General features: G+C 42.5%; 1 protein-coding gene across 1 annotated transcript; it reads left to right on the top strand.

The window, feature by feature from the left end:
* On the top strand, positions 1–23,297 carry crip1 (cysteine-rich protein 1). The gene is made up of 5 exons (XM_051919789.1): positions 1–174; positions 14,426–14,520; positions 19,990–20,047; positions 20,489–20,541; positions 23,145–23,297. Exons 1-4 carry the CDS (start codon positions 135–137, stop codon positions 20,527–20,529), a joined length of 234 nt encoding a protein of 77 aa, XP_051775749.1. The 5' UTR covers positions 1–134; the 3' UTR covers positions 20,530–20,541; positions 23,145–23,297.
* Positions 23,298–25,341: the final 2,044 nt, after the last annotated feature.

Below are 25,341 nucleotides of genomic sequence, written 5' to 3' on the forward strand. Positions count from 1 at the left end.
AGAGAACGACAGGCGAGCGCGCTTTTCTGACTGTGAGTGGCGCGGACTTTCTTGACAGGTGGAACAGCTCATCCAAAAAAAAGGGAAGAAGAATCAACTTTGTAGCGGTTGTCTGCGCCGGAGAAAACGCAAAGATGCCCAAGTGTCCCAAGTGTCAGAAAGACGTCTACTTTGGTAAGACATTTGCGCTGCATTAGAATCCCGCGTGCGCAGTCAAAGTTAAACTTCGGTTTGCAGGGTTAATTGTGCGAGACTCGACATGCCGCTAGAAAGTTTTAAAAAGAATATGTATTGCAGTGAATATTGATGGAGTTTTTAAAAAAATGACCCTGCGGGAGCAGAGCTATGCTTCAGGTCTTCATCGATGTTCTATCATCCATTAACCCATTTATTCCAACACGCTGGCGCACACACCCGGATTTACTCATTTCGGACCACGTTAAGGTGCTCTCGGGGACTGACATGAATTCTTCTACGCACAGCCAGGATTATTAAAAGTGATGTGTGGTTGGGGTGGTCAAAGAAATTCAGTTTAACGGATGTCACGCAGCAGATTTCTGTTTTGCGCCGAGAAGTCTTTAGGCGAGCCGCACCCTCAGGGCTCTCGCTGATCTTTAGAACTTTTGTTTAGGAAAAAAAAAGAATTCTTATCATTACACTTCAGCGCGCGCACTTCGAGGCGACTGTGCTCTCGACGTTCACGCTTATGGTTATTATTATCGGGTATTAAGTCGCTTCTAACCTTACGGATACTCACTAATCCTGTAAACTTGGTCCAAAAGTTAGACATGTGGAATAAATTACCACGTTTGGTGGTGGACAGCAGGACTTTAGGGGCCTTCAAGTCTCGACTTGATGTTATTCTGGAGAAATTAGGTGGACGAGATTGGCGAGCTTTATTGGGCTGAACAGCCCGTTCTCATCAAAAGATTTCTAATGTTCAAGTCCAACCCCACAGAGAACATGAGACATATGGAATAAATGAGGAAATGGTGTGGTTGAGAGGTGGACTTTAGGGACCTTCACATCTTGACTTGATGTTATTTTGGAGAAAATAGGTGGGGGTGGATTGGCGAGCTTTGTTGGGCTGGATGACCGGTTCTCCTCAAAATGTTTGCAATGTTCTACTCCTCCCCCATTGGACTGATGAACGGTGTTAGGGTCCATTTAATTGTGTTAACAGTTGCACTTTTAATACACTATATGGAAAACACCTGAAAGTTCTCAGAGAAATCCCAAGGTGATTGAAAAGCAAAGTGAATGCGTCCCTTTGTTCCATGCAGTCAGTGCAGGAATCCCCACCCTAAGGAAAATGTCCATTAGACCTCAACCGTATTATAATAAGGCTTACCGTATCAAACTCTCTATGAGACCCTCATTATTTTATATAGCGTCTTTCACAGCAAGAGCCTTCACAAAGCACTGTGCAAAGCAAACAAGATTGTCTTTTATAACTCAAGAAGAACAGGGCGTTGTATGGGATGGGGCCAAGCCCAGTGTACTGATTTTCTTAAAAATCAATGGCTCCCTGTGTGGAATTTACAGTGCATGCCTGTTAGATATTATAATATAACATACCTTAACATTGTCAAAGCCTTTTAATCCAATTCAGGTCTTTTACACATGCTGTTTGTTTAGTTGTTGTATAGTGTCCTAGACGTGAATGAAATACAGCAAACTACATGAAAAAAAAAAAACAAACTTCATAGCAAAGACTAGCGGCTGTTTTTTTAAACTGGGAAGATATGAAGATTGTCTCTTTGAAACTTTCAAGTTAAACGTGCAGATGAGATAATACAGTGGCGTAATGTGAATGGCACTGCTGACGGACTTTAAACAGTCACTGTCTGTGTGAGGCTTGTATGTTCCCCCCATGTCCTTTGTGTTTTTTTCTCTGGCTGATTCGGTTCCCACCCAGATCTTGAAGGAGAAGGAGAGAATATTAGGGCGGCAGATGGTGCTGGCCTGACCGAGTGTGCAGATGGGTGTGCCCAGCAACGGGAAAGGCCTAGTGCCTAATGCTGCTGGCATAGCTGGCAACCCTGTAGCGTCATCAGCAGGATAGGAAAATGGACAGGTGGGGGTACATGCAGAATGTTTTGTATAAAACCAAGCGTCAGTTTGGGAATGATTTGAAATTAAAAGGGTTAATAAGCAAACAGAGCCGTCCGCGTGTGTCGCAGACTCACGACTGGACAAGGGCTGGAGACTCGGCAGCTCCAGCAAAGACAGAATCGCAGACTTTTAGTCATTACAGCTTTATCTGGGTGAAGCCTGTTACTTCATATGTTTTATTTTTTAAGGTTTTCCATAATAATATAATACTATTTATTTATTTATTGAGCTTCTGTAAAAAAGCCAAATTTCCCCATGGGGACAAATAAAATGCTATCTATCTATCTATCTATCTATCTATCTATCTATCTATCTATCTATCTATCTATTATATAGTGCCTTTCACATCTATCTATCTATCTATTATATAGTGCCTTTCCTATCTATCTATCTATCTATCTATCTATCTATCTATTTATTATATAGTGCCTTTCACATCTATCTATCATCTATGTATCTATCTATCTATCTATCTATCTATCTATTATATAGTGCCTTTCACATCTATCTATCTATCTATTATATAGTGCCTTTCCTATCTATCTATCTATCTATCTATTATATAGTGCCTTTCACATCTATCTATCATCTATCTATCTATCTATCTATCTATCTATCTATCTATTATATAGTGCATTTCCTATCTATCTATCTATCTATCTATCTATCTATCTATCTATCATATAGTGCCTTTCACATCTATCTATCTATCTATCTATCTATCTATTATATAGTGCCTTTCACATCTATCTATCTATCTATCTATCTATTATATAGTGCCTTTCACATCTATCTATCTATCTATCTATCTATTATATAGTGCCATTCACATCTATCTATCTATCTATCTATCTATCTATCTATTATATAGTGCCTTTCACATCTATCTATCTATCTATCTATCTATTATATAGTGCCTTTCACATCTATCTATCTATCTATCTATCTATCTATCTATTATATAGTGCCTTTCACATCTATCTATCTATCTATCTATCTATCTATCTATTATATAGTGCCTTTCACATCTATCTATCTATCTATCTATTATATAGTGCCTTTCACATCTATCTATCTATCTATCTATTATATAGTGCCTTTCACATCTATCTATCTATCTATCTATCTATCTATTATATAGTGCATTTCCTATCTATCTATCTATCTATCTATCTATCTATTATATTGTGCCTTTCATATCTATCTGTCTATCTAATTTAAAATTCAGTTAGCTGGTTCATTAAATCTATGAAGGGGTGAATGCAAATTTGCCTGATTTGCATGATTTTATTGTTGTATTACTGCTGCTTTGGTAGCATAACAGATATCTAAGGTGTTATTTGTTGACTCCATACTTGCCCTGCATGGCTGAGTGGACCCTCCATCGCACTGGTGTCCCTTGCAGAGTTCCCTCCTTTCTTGGAGTAAGTATGTCTGAGGATGTTGTATTATGTTATTATTCATTATTAATAAGCATGCCATTTGATTTGATGGATAAGGCAGTGTGTGTTATTTATACCATACCATCTCATAAGCCCCCTTAAATCTGAGTAGGGTCATGGGGTGCTGGAGCCTATCCCAGCATACATAGGGTGCAAGGCAGGAACAATTGCTGGACGGGAGCCAGTTCATCACAAGGAGAACTCTCTCTCTCACACACACACACACACACACACACACACAAGGGCCAATTTAATGGCGCTAATTCACCTCACCTGCATGTCTTTGGACTTGTCAGAGGAAACTGGAGCACCAGATTTTTGATTTGAATGAGGCGGGTTCAGAAGAAGGATAGGCAGATGGATGAATGGGTGGGTGGGCAGACATTCTATTGATTGAAAACATTGCCTAGTATGCTTCTTGTGTCCATTTTTTGTGGATTTAAAACTAAATTACTTGGGCTTGCTCATCATATGTAACATTCTCTAGCCAGCTTAGGGTGGTAAAACAGTAAGCAGCGCTGGTCAGGGTGCCAGTCTATCCTACAGTTATGCCCACATATCCCATTTTGAAAGTGACAATTAGCCCAACATGCATGGGGATTTGTGTGGTATTAGGAGGTCTGGTGTGGAGTACATGGAGGAAGTTTCCTATGGACACAAGGAGAACATGCAGACTCCACACAGGGAGTTAAGGGTTTATGATTATTACTTTATTCTTACTTATTATTCTGTTGACACCTTTATCCATCTGAGATAGAATTGCTTCCATTTCTCTTTGTTTTTTCAATTGGAGGACAGGCCGGTGTAATAATAATAATGATAATACATTTTATTTATATAGCGCCTTTCCCATGCTCGTGGTCACACAGTGTCAGTTGTGGGATTTGAACCTGGAACACTGGATCAATAGAGTAGCCATACTAATCACTGCACCACCCAACTTATCTAAGAAATCTGGTAAATCTGCACCACAGTAGGACTATTAGTCATTACAGAAGTTTTACAAATGGTGACATCATAACCTAACTTGTCTTGAGTTGTTCTTTCATAACTACACCTTTTTTTTTTCTAAATTCAAATTTTTTCAAAAGGTGTACACATTTCTTCTCACTTTCTGCTTTTCTTGTAATTTGGGTAGTGCCAGCCTTACAGTCCTGGGTTCAAATCATTGTGTGTGGAGTTTGCATGTTCTCCCCTTCTCCTCCAGATGCCCCACTTCTCTTTCCTCATCTCAGGTTTAACTGAGGATTAGTGAGTGTGGGTTTGTGGGATTCTACGCTTGTGTGGGTGTCCTGTCCTCCGTGTTTCCTAGAGATGTCACCCATCTCGACCCTGACCTGGATAAGTGTGATTTAAAAAAAAAAATGGATGAGTGGACTTTGTTGCAATTCATTTGCTTCATAAAGTGCCTGGTAAATTGCATTGGATACTCTGTGGCAGCCACAATATGGCACCAGCGCTCCAATTTGCAAGAAAAGTGACATACAGGACAGGTGGCACGTGAGTTAGAAATGATCCTATAATCAGAAGAGAGAAAAGATTTCTTAATTCAAACCTGGGCCTGCATGTGGACATCTTTAATATCAGGTAAAACCTTAATGGTTGGCAATGCTATGGAGTCACCCTGGTGCCAAATGGCATCATGTAGCACATGCAGCCTGTCACACATGTGTGCCTGGAGAACAGCAGGGGGCGCTAAAGCTTACATTGTCTTCTCCTTCCTACTCCATAGCCAGGAAAACACGCCCAATGAGAATTCCTAACCCCGCCCCAATGCCCAGAGATGACTCCGCCCCTTCTGATAGCAGCCCTATAAAGCCAGCCCACTCCTGGAAGGGCGTCAGATGTTGAACTGACACTCGACGTGACAGAGCTCCTAGCACTTTGTGGTCTCCCTAGAAAGAGAAAGAAAGCGCTGTTTTTGTACTGAGCCATCTTTTCAGGTTTTTGTTATTAAAGGGGTTACCAAGCTGGTATCCCAACCTTTCTTGGCTGTCACCCTCACACTTACAAGCCAAATTTTGGGTAAATAGTCCTCCACAGATGCAATGGTGCACAAAGGGTGTGGGGTGGACAGTAGCTGGTGTCCCAGAATAGCCCACACATGCTCTGCTGGAGATAGGAATAGACCTGATGTCACACAGGTATTCCTGGGACATGGCAGCCATTTGTGGTTATGTAGGAAAATGGCAATAGGCAGGCCTTGCTATGAACGGTCAAATGATGTATCGTCAATCTATCGTCAGGTTCTAACTGTCATCAGGGATGGCACCCCTCGCCACAAAACCTTCAGTTTCAGCTGTCTGCATTTCATATTGGATTCCATCTTCATGTGTGAACCTGTTGGATGCCAGACATTGGTCTCAGTGAAAGAGCCAGACTTACTCAAGGAACGTTAAGTGGCGCCATTGCTGTTCAATCCAACATTGTCATCCCGGCACAGTTTGAAAGGGCAGGCAGTCCGTGGTAGATGTTGGATTGAACACAATGGAGGCCTACCCATGGCGAGAAGGAGCACAGGACCTCACAAGTGTCCTATGCTGAAACATTGACTGATTTGGGACGGTACGGGGTGGGCCTGGTGTGACATGTGGCCACTTTGGCTGGCTGAACACCAAATGTGCCACTGCATTTCAAATCTTCTGCAGCGGCGTGGTGACACATGCCAGTACTCCTGCCAGCAGAGAGTTACAGTAGTCCAAACGTGGCAAGACCAGAGCCTGGACCAGGAGTTGTGCTGCATACTCCGTCACACAAGGTCTAATCTGGGGGGTGTTGTGTTGAGTAAATCTGCAAGACTGAGAGATTGGAGCAACTTGGTCCCTTAAGGACAGCTGGGCATCGATCACCACCCCAAGGCTGAGTACCCACTTGGCGAGTGTTAGTGATAATGAGTCAAGCTGGATAGGGGTGGAGTGTTGAATGGGCCGATGAGCTGGGATAACAAGGAGGTCCATCTTTGACAGGTTGAGCTGCAATGCAGGTTGTAATATCAGTGAGACGTGCAGAGATTGTCCGCTGATACAGTGTGGTCCTCTGAGGGGGAATGTCAGGTACGGCTGTGTATCATCAGCATAGCACTGAGAAGAGAAACCGTGTGACACAATGATTGGGCCTCGTGAGGAGGAGCATAGAGAGAAAAGGAGAAAGCCTGGGCACTGATTACTGGGCCACCCCCATGCTAGCTCTGGTGCACTCTTCATATTTCTCAAGGGTGGATCTACCTTAGAGGTAGGACTCAGACCACCTGAGAGCAGTCGTAGGGACATCAAGGGTGGCAAGGGGGATCTGATGCTTGACTGCGTCAAAACCAGAGGACAGATGTAACAGGGTGGGGACAGATGACATGTTGGCAGCTCTAGCCTGATGTAACAGTAAGTGGGGCCATCTGGTGCGATGACTCCTCTTGAAGCCTGACTGACTAGGAACAAGCGGTCAGTTCTGTAGAAGAAAGGAAGTGAACTTGGTTAGAGACATCACATTCCAGGGTTTTTCACAATTCAGGGTTGGTCCATGAAGTGGGCCCACTGCTTGCAGGACAAGCCTTGAATTGGATTAAGTTGCTTGAGTCATTTTGTGTTGTAATTGATTGATTGATTGATTGATTGATTGGTCTTAGTCTTCCAGAAGACCCTACATACGGCCCTCCATGTCAAACTGGTCTTATTGCCTATTTTATACTTCAGATCTAGTGTTACAAAGACAGGAATGAGACGTTTTACACTAAATATTTAGCTAACCACGTCAAACAAATTATTATTATTATTATTATTATTATTATCCATCCATCCATTATCCAACCCACTATATCCTAACTATAAGGTCACAAGGGTCTGCTGGAGCCAATCCCAGCCAACACAGGGTACAAGGCAGGAAACAAACCCCGGGCAGGGTGCCAGCCCACTGTAGGGCACACACACACCCACACACACTAGGGACAACTTAGGATCGCCAATGCACCTAACCTGCATGTCTTTGGACTGTGGGAGGAATCCCATGCAGACACAGAGAGAACTATTGTTATTATTATTATTATTATTGTTATTATTTTATTTTCATTAGTGTTAGAAAATGGACCTCTAGACACAGAGCCAACCATGCAGGACGTAAATATCCAGAGACCATTTCCTATTTGTCCTTCCCATTAGGGCAGTTTATGGGCACTAATGGCGCCTCAGTGGCCTGACGTCTCCGCAGATCGGAGTTCAAGTCTGTCCATGTCAAGTCTGCCTGTTCTCCCTTCTCGTACAGACGTGAGTGCGTTAGGTCGATGGACCCAGTAGGTATGGCTACTGAAAGTGCCCTGCAGTGCACTGATGCCCTGTCCCAGCCTGGCTCCTGGCTCGTGCCCTACTTCGCAGGGTTAGGCCGTGGCCACCCAGGGCCTTGCCATGAACAAAGTGGGCTCAGGAGATGGAGGAGGGATGAGAATCTTGTACTGTCGATGTATCCCAAATGGCACTACACGGCATGAAGGCTCAGTGTGTCCCCGTTCGCGTTATGTGAATTTCCAAGGGAATTTGTTTTTTTCGTCTCGGGCTCCCACTGCAGACACATAATTACACAAAGTGGAATGCTAGCTATGCTGGGGCGTCCTCAAACTCCGTCTCGCTCTGTCAGGAGAGGAAATGCCATTTTAGTATTGTTATGCAAAATGTCACTTAATAAAACACAAAAAAAAAAGCAAAAATGTTAAACATGTGCCTACGCTAATTGCCGTATCTCCGACAGAGGACTTGACGCCTTGCAGTTCTGGCCTCGATGGTCTCTCTTACTTACTTACGAATTTCCTGCCATGATTCAAAGACAGGCCATCAAGTTGACTGAACTTGTCTGGTGGGAGTTCTTAGGCCCTGCCAAGGACTAGCCTGCTGTGTGGGGCTGGCGCCATCCTTGCTGGCAAGTGAGGCCTAGTGGATCAAATGTTTGCCAGACTCTTAACTTGCCTGTGCTCCATAAGTTGTAAATGGTCTTCACTGATGAAAGGCGCTATATAAAATACAATGTACAATATCAAATAAACTGTAGTGGCACAGTGACTCACGGCTGACCCACTCACCCAGCTACACCACCAAGACCCGTGGCCTGGCAAGCTGAGGAACGTTAGACCCAACAAGCCAAACTTCTTCCAAATAAACTTCCCCAATCATTGGTTAATTAATCAAACAGTTTGTAAAATAATAATGTGTATGTATATTAATAGTGATAAGAAACAAAACAACAGAACAATATGTATACAGTAATCCCTCCTCCATCGCAGGGGTTGCGTTCCAGAGCCACCCACGAAATAAGAAAATCCACAAAGTAGAAACCATATGTTCATATGGTTATTTTTATATATTTTAAGCCCTTATAAACTCTCCCACACTATTATAAACATTTCACGCACAGTTATACAGCATAAACCCTTTGTATTCTCTTAGATATTAGGTAAGATTCGTTGAAATTATGTATGTAAACACAGTTTACATACAGTAAAACCTAAATATTATTTTAAAGATATCGAGCGTCTCCGATATCAATACATTACAGCCATTACAACAGACAGGCCACCAGCAATAAATACGTACAATACAAGAAAAATTGTATACAGTAAAATGTGTGTACAGCAACACTAAACTATGTACATGTAATAAGTACTGTACGTAGATAATTAATTATGGTTACTCACCAACAATGACACGACGACTTGTCCGATAACGATGAGTTTAATTTTACTGCACAACAATGGATAGCGTTACAGCTCTTCTAAAGGAGCCTCTTCAGGCGTCTGTGTAGCACCGCCGTTGTTCTTCTTCCATCACTCTTCAATCCAAATCCCTAAAGCAGATTCCATCCAGACTACTGCCTTATCACGTCCACTTGCAATTCGTTTTGTGCCCTGATTAAAGGACACTGCGGCCGTAGATCTTATATGCTTTTCCTCCTTTTTAAATAAAAAGAATCGTGGACTCATTGATGCTGTGATGGTGTCCTGCAGCGGTGTAGCTGTTCCCTTCCTTCAACATATCCAAAACTTTTACCTTTTCTGCAATCCTGAAGCATTAGCAGTAACGTGCATTAATGCTGTTTTTTTTTTTTTTTTTCTGTTTTTTTTTTCACCTGTATTATTATCATTCTTTAATTTAATATTATTTATTGTATTAGTATGCTGCTGCTGAAGAATGTGAATTTCCCATTGGGATTAATAAAGTATCTATCTATCTATCTATCTATCTATCTGAATGAGTGAGATTATATTTCCTGGTTACTGCAGCTCTCCGTTGCTGAGCCAATCAGCAGCACACAGGAACTTAACCGCATGCTTTGATTGGGTAGCTTGTCAGCCATCCGCCAATAGCGTCCCTTGTTTGAATTCAAATGGGCAAATCAACTGAGGAAGCACACGTACTGTAGACCGCAGACATCCGCGAAGCAGTGAAAAATCCGCGATATATATTCACATATGCTTACATTTAAAATCCGCGATGGAGTGAAGCCGCGAAAGACGAAGCGCGATATAGCGAGGGATCACTGTACTTCACTCCCCCCAAAGCTCCCACATCACACCCAACCCAGCGGAATATAATAATAAAAAGGTGCAGCAAAAAAACAAAATAATAATATACAACACAAACTGAACATAAAATAAATAAGACACACGGTAACACGAAACACACATTAAAGTCCAGAAGTTAAACAGAGAAGGAATAGCGATGGTGAACCTTGTTCAGCTGGATCAGTGTCCTACGGTAATTAGATACGGATGAAAATGATGGCTTGCTCCTCTCCCAAATGACAAAAAAACAGTCTCACCATTCCTATCCTCAGAGTCTCGGCATAATCCGGAACCTTGGGGTTTTTCTGTTGTCATAGTGAAGTTGTCAAGTCTGGCGTTGAAAGTAGGGGAAGGTGAAGGTGATTCGTTTGTTGCTCTCTCTTAGCGCTGTGATGAAGTGTCGGTGTATTAGACAGCTTTGTTTTTTCCTTCTTTTCGTCCTCCTGTTTAAATAGTAAACGACCCGGATGCAAATGACGGGATCGACGGGACAAACTATCACGAGGGACCACAGTTCCACGCCGTTATCCTTTCCCCTTTGTTTCCAGGGGACAGACTCACAGACCATGTCAACAGGGCAACGCTACGTAAGACGCGACTCAGCACAGAATACGTTTCAGACGACGTTAATCGTGTAGCACCGCTACAACCGTGCTTTGTGACGTTACTTCACTGGGTTGTGATCTCCAGGCCTGCTTGTTATCTAAAGTGGCTTCAGAAACTATTCGGTCCCCTTCGCCATCTGCTCTTGGGTTGTAAATTTAATTCTGAGTGGGTAAATCTGCCATTTTTACCCATCAGTCAACACTCAGTAACCCATAACGACAAAGTGAGGACGTGTTTTCAGAAAGGTTGGTAAATTTATTAAAAATCACATCCTGAAATCTCCCACTTGTACAGGGCGATTCAGAAAGATTCATCCGATTTCAAAGTACCGTATTTTTACAACCGTGAGGCGTCTAGGAACCAATGACATACCAACTGAAAGGGGGGGGGGGTCATAGAGTTGTCACCAGAAGATGGCTCCCTACAGTCTACGGGGAGATGGTGACCCCCTGAGCAGTTGCCCACTTCAATAAGAGTGAATCTGTCATAATTGTGCAATGAGCCCACGATTTGGCACTCCACTTCTGGCCCCCAGGATCACCAGACCGCACGCTGTGTGACTTTTTTTTTTGGGGGGGGGGGGCACGTTAAGGATTCTTACCACTCCCAACGACCCTGGGTGATCTCGGAAATCGCATTGAAAGAGCGGTGAGTAGAGTGACACCCAACACGCTCAATCGAGTATGGGATGAACTTGGCTGTCGCGTTGATGTTGTCCATACAGCTGGAGGAGGTCATATTGAGCACTTGTGGAATTACATAATAAACTTTACGCTCACCTAAACCATTTACAATATACTGCATTCTCCTTGAAATGTTCCTAGAACTCGATTGGAGTCCAGCTGTGGTAAACTGAATCGACTGGACACCATACAGAAAGGCCCACACGTGTACCTGTGACTAGAAGGTTCCACACTTCATACTGCATTTCAAGACCAAAAAACCATTTCTAAAGCTTTGAGTGGTCCCAGGAGCACAGAGGCCTCAACAACCGTGAAATGGAAGATGTCTGGAACCATCAAGACTAATCCTGGAGTTGGCCATCCAGCCACACTGAATGAGGGAGGTGACCAAGAACCCAATGGCCACTCTAACAGAGCTTCACAAGTCCTCAGTTGAGATGGGAGAACCTGTCAGTAGGAGGACCATCTCAGCTGCACTCCATCAAATCAGGCATTTATGGTCAAGTGGACAGGCCGAAGCCACTCTCTAAATAAAAGCATATTAGTTGTGTGTGGTCTTCAGGACAAAAAACACCCTGCAGACCCCCTAGCAGTTTTACACTATTGGTGAACTTGGAGAGGTGTCAGCAAACTCTGAAGTATGACGCAGTGCAGAGGATGTGGACCCACCTGTGCTCGCTGCCCCACTGGCTTTCATACAAAGACACCAGTGATGCCATATCTTAGTCGTATCGCTGGTGTATGAGTCCTGTTAATCTCGAGAAAACACCTCCAGATAGACAACGTTTTCAGTGAAAACTTCAAGCCTTGTCCTCTGTTGCTGAGGTGTTTCACTTGCACATTGTTCAGCCACGGTGTTTGCTTTGTTTCGACGTTGCGTCTCTTCATCTGTGTCATTAGCACAACATCGTTGTTGAGCTGCGGCGTTTGCTTCGTTTCGACTTTGCATCTCTTCATCTGTGTCATTAGCACGACATCGTTTTTGAGCTGCTGCGTTTGCTTCGTTTCAACGTTGCGTCTCTTCATCTGTGTCATTAGCACGACATCGTTTTTGAGCTGCTGCGTTTGCTTCGTTTCGACGTTGCGTCTCTTCATCTGTGTCATTAGCACGACATCGTTGTTGAGCTGCGGCGTTTGCTTCGTTTCGATGTTGCGTCTCTTCTTCTGTGTCATTACCACAACATCGTTGTTGAGCTGCGGCATTTGCATCGTTTCGACGTTGCGTCTCTTCATCTGTGTCATTAGCACAACATCGTTGTTGAGCTGCGGTGTTTCCTTCGTTTCGACGTTGCGTCTTTTCATCTGTGTCATTAGCACGACATCGTTTTTGAGCTGCGGCGTTTGCTTCGTTTCGATGTTGCGTCTCTTCATCTGTGTCATTACCACAACATCGTTGTTGAGCTGCGCCGTTTGCTTCGTTTCGACGTTGCGTCTCTTCATCTGTGTCATTACCACAACATCGTTGTTGAGCTGCGGCATTTGCATCGTTTTGACGTTGCGTCTCTTCATCTGTGTCATTACCACAACATCGTTGTTGAGCTGCGGCGTTTGCTTTGTTTCGATGTTGCGTCTCTTAATCTGTGTCATTAGCACATCGTTGTTGAGCTGCGGCATTTGCTTTGTTTCGACGTTGCGTCTCTTCATCTGTGTCATTAGCACATCGTTGTTGAGCTGCGCCGTTTGCTTCGTTTTGACGTTGCGTCTCTTCATCTGTGTCATTAGCACGACATCGTTGTTGCATGGTGGCTTTCGTAGTGAGAAGTGAGGTGCGTGCAAGCAGTGAAAAAATGTAAAAATGCAGACATGCGCCCTCTAGTGGCTGCGGTTGAGCGTGAGCAGAGCAAACTGCTCCACACACACACACACAGACACAGGCAGGTCTTTCATTTATATGTATCTAATGATAGTTTAAAGCACGAGGTGTGCAGGAGAAAAAGATCCTCTGGTCTGATGGGACAAAAGATTGAACTCTTTGGGCAGAACTTCCATACCTGCAGATGAAGAGACCCACTTTGTGGCACAAAGGGAATGCAGACTGAAGTTGCACCCACAGAATTTTATATAACACCTTTCCATAGTGAATATTTGACTAAGGCGTTCCACGTTTGCAATGGAGAAGCTTCCGTATTGTGGCATAGTGGATACGGCTCTGGATTTCAGTCCCTGAGGTCCCTGCTATTCACTGAATGACCCTTTGCCCGTCACTTCTCCTGCCGGTGCCCCAATGAGAAACACAAAATCAGTGTAACCACTTATATCTCAAGTGCTGTAAGTCACAATGGGAGTAAAAGAATCAGTCAAATACGTAAAATGTAATGTATGCAGGTGATGTGACTCTCTTGGGGTCTCACAGTCTTAAGGGGGTTGAACCTGCACCATTAATATTTGACATTGTGCCTTTCTATTAAGAATATATTCCCAAATTGCGTTACAGTAAAGACACAGTGCTTTCTTAATGCACAATGTGACCAGCGGGAGGCGATGTGACTCATTTGGTGTCACGCAGTGACTCAGCCGTGCCAGCTGAACTGGTTTACTGATCAACTCTTTAATCACTTTGGGGGGGGGGGGGTCTAACGTATGGCACATCCATTTTATTTATCCATTTTCAAATTACATTTATCGGCAAAGTGGACTGGCGACTATCCTGAGAGCTTTAGGTGAAAGAAGAAACCCACCCAAGGGCGGATGCCAGTCTGTTGCAGAACCCACTGACTCACTCAGGAACAATCTTAGAGACACCAGTTAAATGAATCATTGGGATATGGGAAGAAACTTGGGGGGTCCGGACACAAAACCCACAGGGAGAACGTGCAAACCCCAGAAAGAAAGTGACCTGAACACAAGCTGAACACATGAACCACCGAGCCACCTTGCTGGCCACTACCGAGGGGCACAACCTAAAATTTGTATTTGTTCTTTTGTGGCATTCTGGGCGGGCGTAATGAGAACCTGTAGGAAGGACAGCAGGAAGAGCAGAAAACTTCTCAGTTTATGTTTCTCATTCTTCTCAACGCTCTTGTGTCTCTTTTTTCTTCCAGCCGAGAGAGTTACATCCTTGGGCAAAGACTGGCACAGACCCTGCCTGAAGTGCGAAAAGTGTGGCAAAACCTTATCAGCAGGCTCCCATGCGGAGGTGAGTCTCTGAGGGGACGGGGTAGCCAGCCCACCTGTGCTTATGCTGCTTGTTGTGCAGGAGATCAGATGAACATGTCTAAGCTGGATGAAGGATGACATGAAGATCAATTCCTATCAATTCCACAGATTTTATTTGATCCCGCAACGGTATACCTGGCAGAGTTCAGATCTTGGGCCTCGCAATGCGAGATCTTCGTCAGCCATGGAGCTATAAAGGCAGCTCCTTTATTCTGATCTCCCCACAAGGACATAGCTGGCCAGAGGATTTCATTTCTTTTAGGCTTGCAGGTTACACGAGGTTTCATAACTCTCTTTTCTCTTCATAAGAAAGCGGAAGTTTTGCACTTGCACATTTCTTTCTACATCCTCATTGCTAAAGTTACGATTGCCAAAGGAAGCGGCCGCCCGTAAACGAACTCGAGCCATGGCCGCCTCGCCCGCCTCCCTCAAAGAGAGAGCAGCCCGAGACCGCGAAAGCGGCAATCACAATGCACGTCGAGAGAGACAATTGCTTTGGTGGTCTTCTCCCTCTGTCTCAGGTCTCATCTTGGTTTTAAACATCTCTTCATTTAAGGAAATGACCCTTCAATTCAAAGTCACTGACAAATCCCCATGCTCTTTCTGCATTTCTGAACTGTTAAATATTGCAGATTAATTACCCCACTCTGTGTGTGTGTGTGTGTGTGTGTGTGCGTGTGTGTGTGTGTGTGTGTATGTGTGTGTGTGTGTGTGTGTGTGTGTGTGTGTGTTCACCCTGTGATCGACCACCGCCCTGTCCGAGGTTTGTTCCTGCCTTGTACTCTTTGCTTCCCTGCTATCCTGCTCAAAATGGAGGAATGAATGGATCACACAGTGAGCCACTGAGAAAAGCAAAAGAGGCGACCTTTACAGTGTATGAGCGTAACCACTAGGGGGCAGCAGTGCACATGATGTTATTAACCCATCTTTATTCTATATACTGTAGCTCCTTTCCAGAGTGAGATGCTTTATATTTATCAGGTAGTTTTCTTCTCCACAGTACAGTTCTGCACTTTAGCCACTAGGAGGCGCATTTGTCTCCACATTTTTGTCACGTCTGGAGTGGCAGGTGAAGTGATGAGAGTTGGTGGGGACGGAGCTGGCAGCTTTGTGATTTACTGCCTATAGTCTTAGCCACTAGGGGGCAGCAGTGCACATGATGTTATTAATCAATCTTAATTCTATATAGCTCCTTTCCAAAGTTTAGCATCATCACATGGTGCTTTACATTTATCATGTGCATGAAATTTTCCAAATTGCTACATTTGTGGCAGTGGCATGTTAAGTGACTCGTTTATAATCATGAAGTTTTCTTTTGTACAGTCTCAGCCACTAAGGGGCAACAGTGCAAGTGAGTTTATTAACCCATCTCTATTCTGTGCAGCTCCTCTCCAGAGTGAGTGCCATCACAAGAGGGTTTACATTTTTCATCTGTATAATAGTTTCTTTATTGCTACATCTATGGCAGTGCTCTGTGAAATAACTTGTTTATATAGAAGGAGGACTAATACAGGCAAGTAAGAATTTCAATGAATCCCCTACATGTTACAATACCAACTCTGTGAACCAGTAGATGTGATGCCTTCTTCTGGACACTTCTGCACTTTAATCACTAGGTTGTCCATTTGTCTCCACATTTCTGTCAGGACTGAAGTGGTAGGTGAAGTTATGAGAATCACAAGGAACGCAAGTGGTGGGGACAGAGCTGGCAGCCTACTGCTTTAGAGTATAACGTCTAACCACTAGGGGGCAGCAGTGAACATGAGTTTATTAATCAATATTCAATATAGCTCCTTTACAGGGTGAGCGTCCTCACACGGTGCTTTACATTATTAACTGCATAAGATTTTTCATATTTCCACAACTGCATCGGTGTCATATTGAACGATTCACTTGTAATCCTCCCATCGCTTACTAAGCAGAACTGAATGGGAAGCCATCTTCTTAACAGTTCAGCTCCTTAGCCACTTGGGGGTACATCTGCATCCACATTTCTGTCATGTCAGGAGTGGCTGGTGAAGTAGTGGGGACGGAACTGACAGCCTTCTCCTTTACAGCATATCATCTGAGCCAGTCGAGGGCAACAATACACTTGAATTTATTAAAAGATCTTTATTTTAAATACATTTGATTTTGTTATTTGATCATTTTGTTGTACAGTATTTCTTATTTTATGATTAAACTTTTATTTAATGTATTTATGACAATTTTTACAACAGAAGTAGAGGAAGGGGAAATGACTCACATGGAGACTGAATTGGCAGCCATGTGTTGGATTGTTCTGCACTTGCTAAGTGGAGGTACGCTGAGCACAGAAATCAGAAAGAGATAGATAGATAGATAGATAGATAGATAGATAGATAGATAGATAGATAGATAGATAGATAGATAGATAGATAGATAGATAGATAGATAGATAGATAGATAGATAGATAGATAGATAGATATGTGAAAGGCACTGTATAATAGATAGATAGATATTAAAGGCACTATAGATAGATAGATAGATAGATAGATAGATAGATAGATAGATAGATAGATAGATAGATAGATAGATAGATAGATAGATAGATAGATAGATATGTAAAAGGCACTATATAATAGATAGATAGATAGATAGATAGATAGATAGATAGATAGATAGATAGATAGATAGATAGATAGATAGATAGATAGATAGATAGATAGATATGTAAAAGGCACTATATAATAAATAGATAGATAGATAGATAGATAGATAGATAGATAGATAGATAGATAGATAGATATGTAAAAGGCACTATATAATAGATAGATAGATAGATAGATAGATAGATAGATAGATAGATAGATAGATAGATAGATAGATAGATAGATAGATAGATAGATAGATAGATAGATAGATATCTAAAAGGCACTGTATGATAGATAGATAGATAGATAGATAGATAGATAGATAGATAGATAGATAGATAGATAGATAGATATGTGAAAGGCACTATATAATAGATAGATAGATATGTGAAAGACACTATATAATAAATAGATATGTAAAAGGCACTGTATAATAGATAGATAGATAGATAGATAGATAGATAGATAGATAGATAGATAGATAGATAGATAGATAGATAGATAGATAGATAGATAGATATGTGAAAGGCACTATATAATAGATAGATAGATAGATAGATAGATAGATAGATAGATAGATAGATATGTAAAAGGAACTGTATAATAGATAGATAGATATTAAAGGCACTATAGATAAATAGATAGATAGATAGATATGTGAAAGGCACTACAGTATATAATAGATAGATAGACAGATATCTAAAAGGCACTGTATAATAGATAGATAGATATTAAAGGCACTATAGATAGATAGATAGATAGATAGATAGATAGATAGATAGATAGATAGATAGATAGATAGATAGATAGATAGATAGATAGATAGATATGTAAAAGGCACTATATAATAGATAGATAGATAGATAGATAGATAGATAGATAGATAGATAGATAGATAGATAGATAGATAGATAGATAGATAGATAGATAGATAGATAGATAGATAGATAGATATGTGAAAGGCACTATATAATAGATAGATAGATATGTGAAAGACACTATATAATAAATAGATATGTAAAAGGCACTGTATAATAGATAGATAGATAGATAGATAGATAGATAGATAGATAGATAGATAGATAGATAGATAGATAGATAGATAGATAGATAGATATGTGAAAGGCACTATATAATAGATAGATAGATAGATATAAAAGGCACTGTATAATAGATAGATAGATAGATAGATAGATAGATAGATAGATAGATAGATAGATAGATAGATAAAAGGCACTGTATAATAGATAGATAGATGTGAAAGGCACTATAGATAGATAGATAGATAGATAGATAGATAGATAGATAGATAGATAGATAGATAGATAGATAGATAGATAGATAGATAGATAGATGTGAAAGGCACTATATATTATACTAGCTGTGCCCTGTGGCTACGCCCGCATATTAGTTAAGAAGGACAGTGAGGAGGACCCTGCCCAGCTCCCCACTCCTAACGTCACAATTCACCCTCACCTTGGCCCACAGCTTCTGTCTCGGATTAGCGTGAGCATATCGCTCCTGCAAGCAAAATATGATTCTTAGTGCAATGAGAGAAGTCGCAAAATCAAGCAGAATGTTGATGTAAATTATAGAACAAAACCTGATTTAAATCCATTAAGTAGTTCTCTCGTGAAAAGCAGACAGACAGACAGACAGACAGACAGACAGACAGACAGACAGACAGACAGACAGACAGACAGATAATGTCTTATGTTTTATGTACCACAACAGAATAGAAAAAGACAAAAAGCGCTGCAGATCGGGTGTGTGAACTCGCTGTGGTGGTAAACTCTTTGCAGCCCCATCAGGCAGCACATTATTGGCTGTCAGAGAAAGGGGAGACTCTCGATACTTTAGAAATAATTTGGCATGCCCAGCAGTTACTAGTACTGTAAATTCATGTGGTCCGTCAAGTCTGACATCCCCTCTGAGCAGAGGTCGTGTCACGTATTAACCAACGTGCAACGTGTCGCCGCTCTCCAGTGACAGAATACACAGAAACGTACTGAAATTCCTCGGTAGATAATGCTCACCTAGTCAGTCTGCTGATGCTCCCCTGGGACCATGTTGGTAAAGTAAAGACCCTGAGGACTGCCTAGATGAGTTATTGGGACACTTGCACTATGATCCTAACAGTCCCATGGTCATTTTTTTAGTTCTTCCATGAGCTCCAATTCATTGTCATTCAGAGTTTGGTGTGAAATTTGAGAAGAGGTTGGCCACTACTACAAAGCCGTACTTTACACGTAACGTCACCAAGGCTTTCATGTCACCTGAAATCGCATGGCTTCTACACGTAGATGGACTGATCACGGGGTGTGTGTGAGTTTCTACGAGTTTCATTCCATCTCTGTCAAATCCGTTTCTTTTCACAATTTTATTGTTGTCCAGCGTTTCCAAAACAGGATGTGTGTGCCAATCTCTGCTTGAACGCCACCTTCTGGCATCTCCTATCGAGTTAGGAAGCTCACGACTTCTCCAAAATCCCGATGAAGTCAGGTGTAGTCTCCTAAATTGATCAAATGCTGCTAATCCTACACTTCACAGTAGGACCACATCGGGCTCCGCTTTCCTAACTGATAAGTAATGGGCACAGGTCCATGTGTGGTCTCAAAACGTCATCCAAAGGACACCTACCCAGGTTCAAATGTGTGGAGCTTGTAACATAAACCAGAAAGTCAGGCCTCAAGGTTCAAGGACGTGGGTCATCTTAAGGCGTGTGCTTTGGGTCTTGTGTCCTGCTCTGATGAAATGCGGCCGGTTGGCCACAAGCACACTGTACGCTCGGTGAGAGGTGAACTCCTTGGCTAACTGCCTTATCTTTTTTTTGCAGCATGATGGGAAGCCCTACTGTATTAAGCCATGCTACTCCGCACTCTTCGGACCCAAAGGTTTGTATAATTTAGTACAAATTGCTAAAAGCAGCCACCCCAAGCCCCCTAAACCCAAAGACACATCAGTCACATTCAGTCCTGGAGCCGTAGATTGTGCTGAGATGGTGGCTCACCTGTTAACATCAAGGACCGGAACGTCTCAGGATGTCAGATCCAGTGTTCACTATTCTGGGTTGGTGGGTGTGAATGAGTCCTGCCCACCCTGTTCGGTGTTTTTTTCATTAACTTTTAGTCCACCTGCTAGACAGGTGAAGGGTTTAGTGAGCCCCCATGGCAGTGAAGGCCTTATTGGGCTCAGGTGTAGCCACCACCTCTCTTATTTTCATGGGTAAAGTACAAAGTCTGGCAGCCACGAAAACCCAGGAACTACCCAAACAAATGGAGAGGAGTGTCCCGGATGATGTGTTTTGATCTCATTGTTTTCGTCTGTCTCCTCAGGGTTTGGCCGCGGCGGCACTGAGAGCCACACCTTCAAGTAGAGCTGCACTCAGGTAAAGAGCTCCCTGTTTTCACAGAATGTCATTATGCTGTCACGGTGGCCCGTCCCATTAGCCTAACTGTCCACCCACGGTGACGCGGCTGGAACCCGCTTTGATGTACGGGCCAAGTGCGAATCCAGCTGATGTCATACGTGTCAAGAGCACAGCAAATTCCGAGGCTCGGAAATGAAGGATCATTCACCCTCAGGCCAATCAGATGCTCCTGAAGTGTGGGTGTGGTGTGTGGGTGTGTGTGGGCCCCGTGTGAACGAGAAATGTGGTGCGGTGCCTGTGACCATTTCACCTGAGTGCATGCGAGTGTTTGGGGGGTCCTTATGAGCTTATTATGCCGATTGCAAAGTCTTATTGAGTGTCTACGTGTATGTGAGGGCAGTTAAAGCTCGTTTGTGTCTTTCTGTATGTGTGCCACATGTCACGTGCTGTCCTGCATGTCAGCTAAAACTGCATATCTGCTGATCAGTGCCTGCCTAAGCGTGTACTGGTGTGAGTCTGTCTGTGGGGTGTTTGCTATATCTGAGGCTAAGGGTCTGGACGGTTGCAGGTTCCATATATTCAATTACTGTATATTCCAGAAGAATATTGTTGTACATGAATAAATATACGAAACCCCCTAAAAATAAGCCCTAGTATATCTTTTGGAGCAAAAATGAATATAAGACCCGGTCTTATTTTCAGGGGAACATGGTATGCGTGACTTGTATATGCAATTGTCAAACATGTGTGTTCAAATGTGGGACTGATCATGTGGTGTGCGGGACTCAATGTGCCAATGTTTGCATGTACACGTTTCCATCATTGCTTACTGTTAATGTACTTAATAGATTACAAACGCAAGCTTGCGAGGAAGATAAGGCCCCTCAACAAAGAAACTTGTTACACCTTACCTGATGAAGGGGCCTTAGCTTCCTCAAAAGCTGGCATTTGTAATCTATTTAGTTATCCAATAAAAGGTGTCATTTCACCCTACGTTCTCCTGTATCAATCTATGGCTGACACGGTACAACACTCTACCGCTATGTTAATGTACTTGTATGTGGTATATGTGGGGTGCGAGTGTAAGCGTTGTAACGGCCGACCCCTTTTACCCAGCCGGCAGCTACACTCCCAAGACCTGTGGCTTGGATAATCGACTGAGAAATAATCTTACTATCAAGCCGTACTTCTTACCAATTAAACTTTTCCCCCACAATCGACGGTGAAAAATATAAGCACACAAAAACAGGATGTAAAATTTAAACGGATTAAATGTATTAAGTAAAATAAGACATGCAAAAAATAGAAACATATATAAATATAAATATCCCTCCACCCCAGCAATAACAAGACACCACCAAATATATATATATATACACAACAAAAACCCTCCCTTGTCCCTGTAACAAATAAACACACGACACGAATAACAACAATGAATGATAAACTGAAAATGAATGAGAACGTGAGTCCGGTAATAAAGAAACTGTCCTGAAAGCGGATGACTGAATTAGTGATATTGCGTTGTTTGATTCTCCCCGGAAAAAATGGAACAGCCTCACCGTGAATCCTCGTGTGTGTGTGGTGGATGATTAAGTCCTACCCCGGGGTCTCTCGTGGTGAGGTCCTTGAAGTAAATCCGGCAGATGGAAAAACAAACTGGATGGCTAAGCGCGATATGGAAAACAACAGGTACAGTGTGGTCGTGATGGTGAAAAAAAATCTTCTCTCCTCTTCCTTCTCCTCCTGATGGCTTAAATAGTCCTGTGATGGCTGTGATTGATTGATTGTAAACAGGTGTTTTCCAGGTTTGTGGCTGTGGTCTCCTTCCATCATCCGTCCCCCTTTACGGGGACGGCATTAACTGATGCACATAAACAGTAAATGGGACAATGAAACGAGACGCACTCAGAACTGACATTTAAACACTATGTGGCCCCGCTACAGCGTGTATATGGTACTTGTGTGTACACACTTATGAGTTTCTGTTTGTGTATGTATGGGTTATGAAAAAACACACAGGAAAGAGAAGGACCAGGAGATAAACAGGAGTCACAAGCAATAATAATAATAATACATTTTATTTATATAGACCAGAAGATCAAAAAATACAGAGCATCTCTGAGTCCAAAGCAAAACCTACCTCCAAGTCAAAAATTCAGAAGGAAAAAATATGTTCTGAGACACATCTAAACACACAAACACACTTATTGAGTTTCTTTGAGGTATCCGCAAACTCGGATAAGGAACTGAACTTCATACGCCATGACCCCTGACGACACTCAGTCCACGGCTTTGGACATTGTACCTCATCATACGTGGCCACCAGCAAACAAAACCGTACGAAACAGCAACGCTCATGCTAAGAGGGGAGGATTACAATCATTGGCCACATACCTTCACAACAAAGAGGGGTACTGAGATACTCCATGGTCTGCTTGGGTCCCCAGTTTTCTTTACTGGTGTGCTAACTTTGTTCATGTGCACATGCATGCTGGCATGAGGCAGACACCTGGGACCGCTAGACTGGGGCCAACAAAAGACGAGGCTGCTGAATGATCAGAGCTCACCACCGCGGGTCTTCATTTTTGACCTTTCTGTTTTTGTGTTTCTTTTTCTAGGTTTTGTGTGGCGTGGCAGGTGTTTCAGGCCACTTTGTTCCTCACCTGATTACCTACGAAGAAAATTGAAATGGAGTCCCGCGTAAAAGAGACCCATGACTTGTTCACCAGTAATCTGAAATGTTTGCATTAAAGGTTCTTTTTATATAAAAAGGGCTTGTGCACGTTATTCATGTATTTGTTCTGTGATCTAAGGTACTACATGGACTGATGGATTGATTGACTGGAGTGATGAATGGATGGAGAGCTCTATTACTACTAGTACTCCATCAGAAGATCATAAATTTAAAGGCAAATTAAACACTTTTCATAAAACCAAAAACACTCAAGTGTAATAATACTGTGCTGTAAGGCATTCCAGCTTTGGATTGATTGATTGATTGATTGATTGATTGATTGATTGATTGATTGATTGATTGATGTATACATGTATGGGTGGATAGATTAATTGATCAGTGAATGAATTGATTGGAGTGATTGGTGGATGGATGGATGGATGGATGGATGGATGGATGGATGGATGGATGGAGGGTTAATTCTATCACTCGTACTACTACTCCATCAGAAGATCAAAATTTTAAAGGCAGATTGGAGTTTGTTCATAAAACCAGAACACTCGAGTGCAATAGTTCTGTGCTGTGACATAAGGCCGTCCTGCTTTGGATGGATGGACATATTGATTGATTGATTGATGAATGCATGGAGGCATGGGTTGATGGATATAAATGGATTTATTGATTGACTGATTGATTGAGATATGTATGTAAAGATGGATGTATGGATGCATAGATATATAGATGTATGAATGTATTGATTGATTAATGTATGGATGTATGGAGGCATGGATGGATGGATGGATGGATGGATGGATGAATTTATTGGTTGATTGACTGAGGTATGGATGGATGGATTAATTGGAGTGATTGTTTGGTGGATGGATGGACTGATTAATTATGGAGTGACGGTTTAATGTATGGATGGATTTACAGTATTTGTTGTTGAATGGATGGACGGATGGAAGAATGGATTCATTCATTGTTTGGATGGATGGATGGATAGACTGAATTATTGCAGTGATTGTATGTAGGTTGGATTGAAGGATGGATGGATTCATTCATTGTTTGGAGAGATGGACTGATGGATGAAGGGATGGATGTCTGCTTGTCTTTTTTTACCAGGGTTACCCACTCTCCTCAGTTCACTGCTTTGGTGGGCCTTATATCTTTATATGTGACCACTCCATTCCTAGTGCTACTGCTCCATCAGAAGATGTGAATTTAAAAAGACATTTTCTCATATAAACTATCCACTCGAGTGTAATAGTGCCGTGTTCTGTCGTAATGCCTTCATGCTTTGCTAACAAACATCCTGAACTGGTCTGTGATTCCTCACAACATCCATCCATCCATCCATTTACCAACCCGCTGAATCCGAACACAGGGTCACGGGGGTCTGCTGGAGCCAATCCCAGCCAACACAGGGCACAAGGCAGGAACCAATCCTGGGCAGGGTGCCAACCCACCGCAGTGTGTGTAACATGCCCACCATATAAAATAAAGATCTTGTATTTGTTTGAACTCTCTCAGTTCCAGAGTCCTGGGTTTGATGTCCCCATCTTGTCACTGTGTGTGTGGAGTTTTCAGGCTCTCCCTGTGTTTGGGTGGCTTTTTCACCAGGTGCTCTGGTTGTTTCTTCACGTGTCTGGCCCATCAGCACCCCTAAATCTGACCAATGTGGATATACCCAGCAACACACTGCTGTCTCACCCAGGGTTGCTGCCTGGAAATGCTCATCACCTATAAACCTAAAATTGGGCTTATTCTCCTGTTAACAAAAAAAAAAAAAAAAAACAATGGTGGGGCTTCAGTCAAGACATCACACCCACCCGTTAGCATATCACTGCCAAAGTCCATGCCTTCCTCTCCTCTTCGGTCTTTGAAGTCTTTTGTTCAGCTTTCATCACAACTCCTCTGGATTTTCACAACTCCTTCGTCAGCTGCCATCAGTCATGAAGTATCAGCAGACTAGAAGTTCACATGCAGGTATTGGAGAAAAGACATGGACCAAACACAGGGATCACGTGACACCATATTTGGCTTGCCCTGTGGTGGTATCCTGACAGGCTACAGAATCATCTACAAAATTTAACACATTTGAAAATTATTAACACAACCACCATCTGCAGAACACTAGAGAG

Source organism: Erpetoichthys calabaricus, chromosome 16 (genome assembly GCF_900747795.2).
Source record: "Erpetoichthys calabaricus chromosome 16, fErpCal1.3, whole genome shotgun sequence".
Classification (NCBI taxonomy): Eukaryota; Metazoa; Chordata; class Cladistia; order Polypteriformes; family Polypteridae; genus Erpetoichthys; species Erpetoichthys calabaricus.

Bases quoted from the DNA above. Each gene is read 5' to 3' on its own strand.
- crip1 (XM_051919789.1), top strand. From the start codon at position 135: ATGCCCAAGTGTCCCAAGTGTCAGAAAGACGTCTACTTTG. The intron at 175-14,425 runs GTAAGACATTTG...TTTTTCTTCCAG, and splicing joins TCAGAAAGACGTCTACTTTG to CCGAGAGAGTTACATCCTTG. The intron at 14,521-19,989 runs GTGAGTCTCTGA...TTTTTTTTGCAG, and splicing joins CAGCAGGCTCCCATGCGGAG to CATGATGGGAAGCCCTACTG.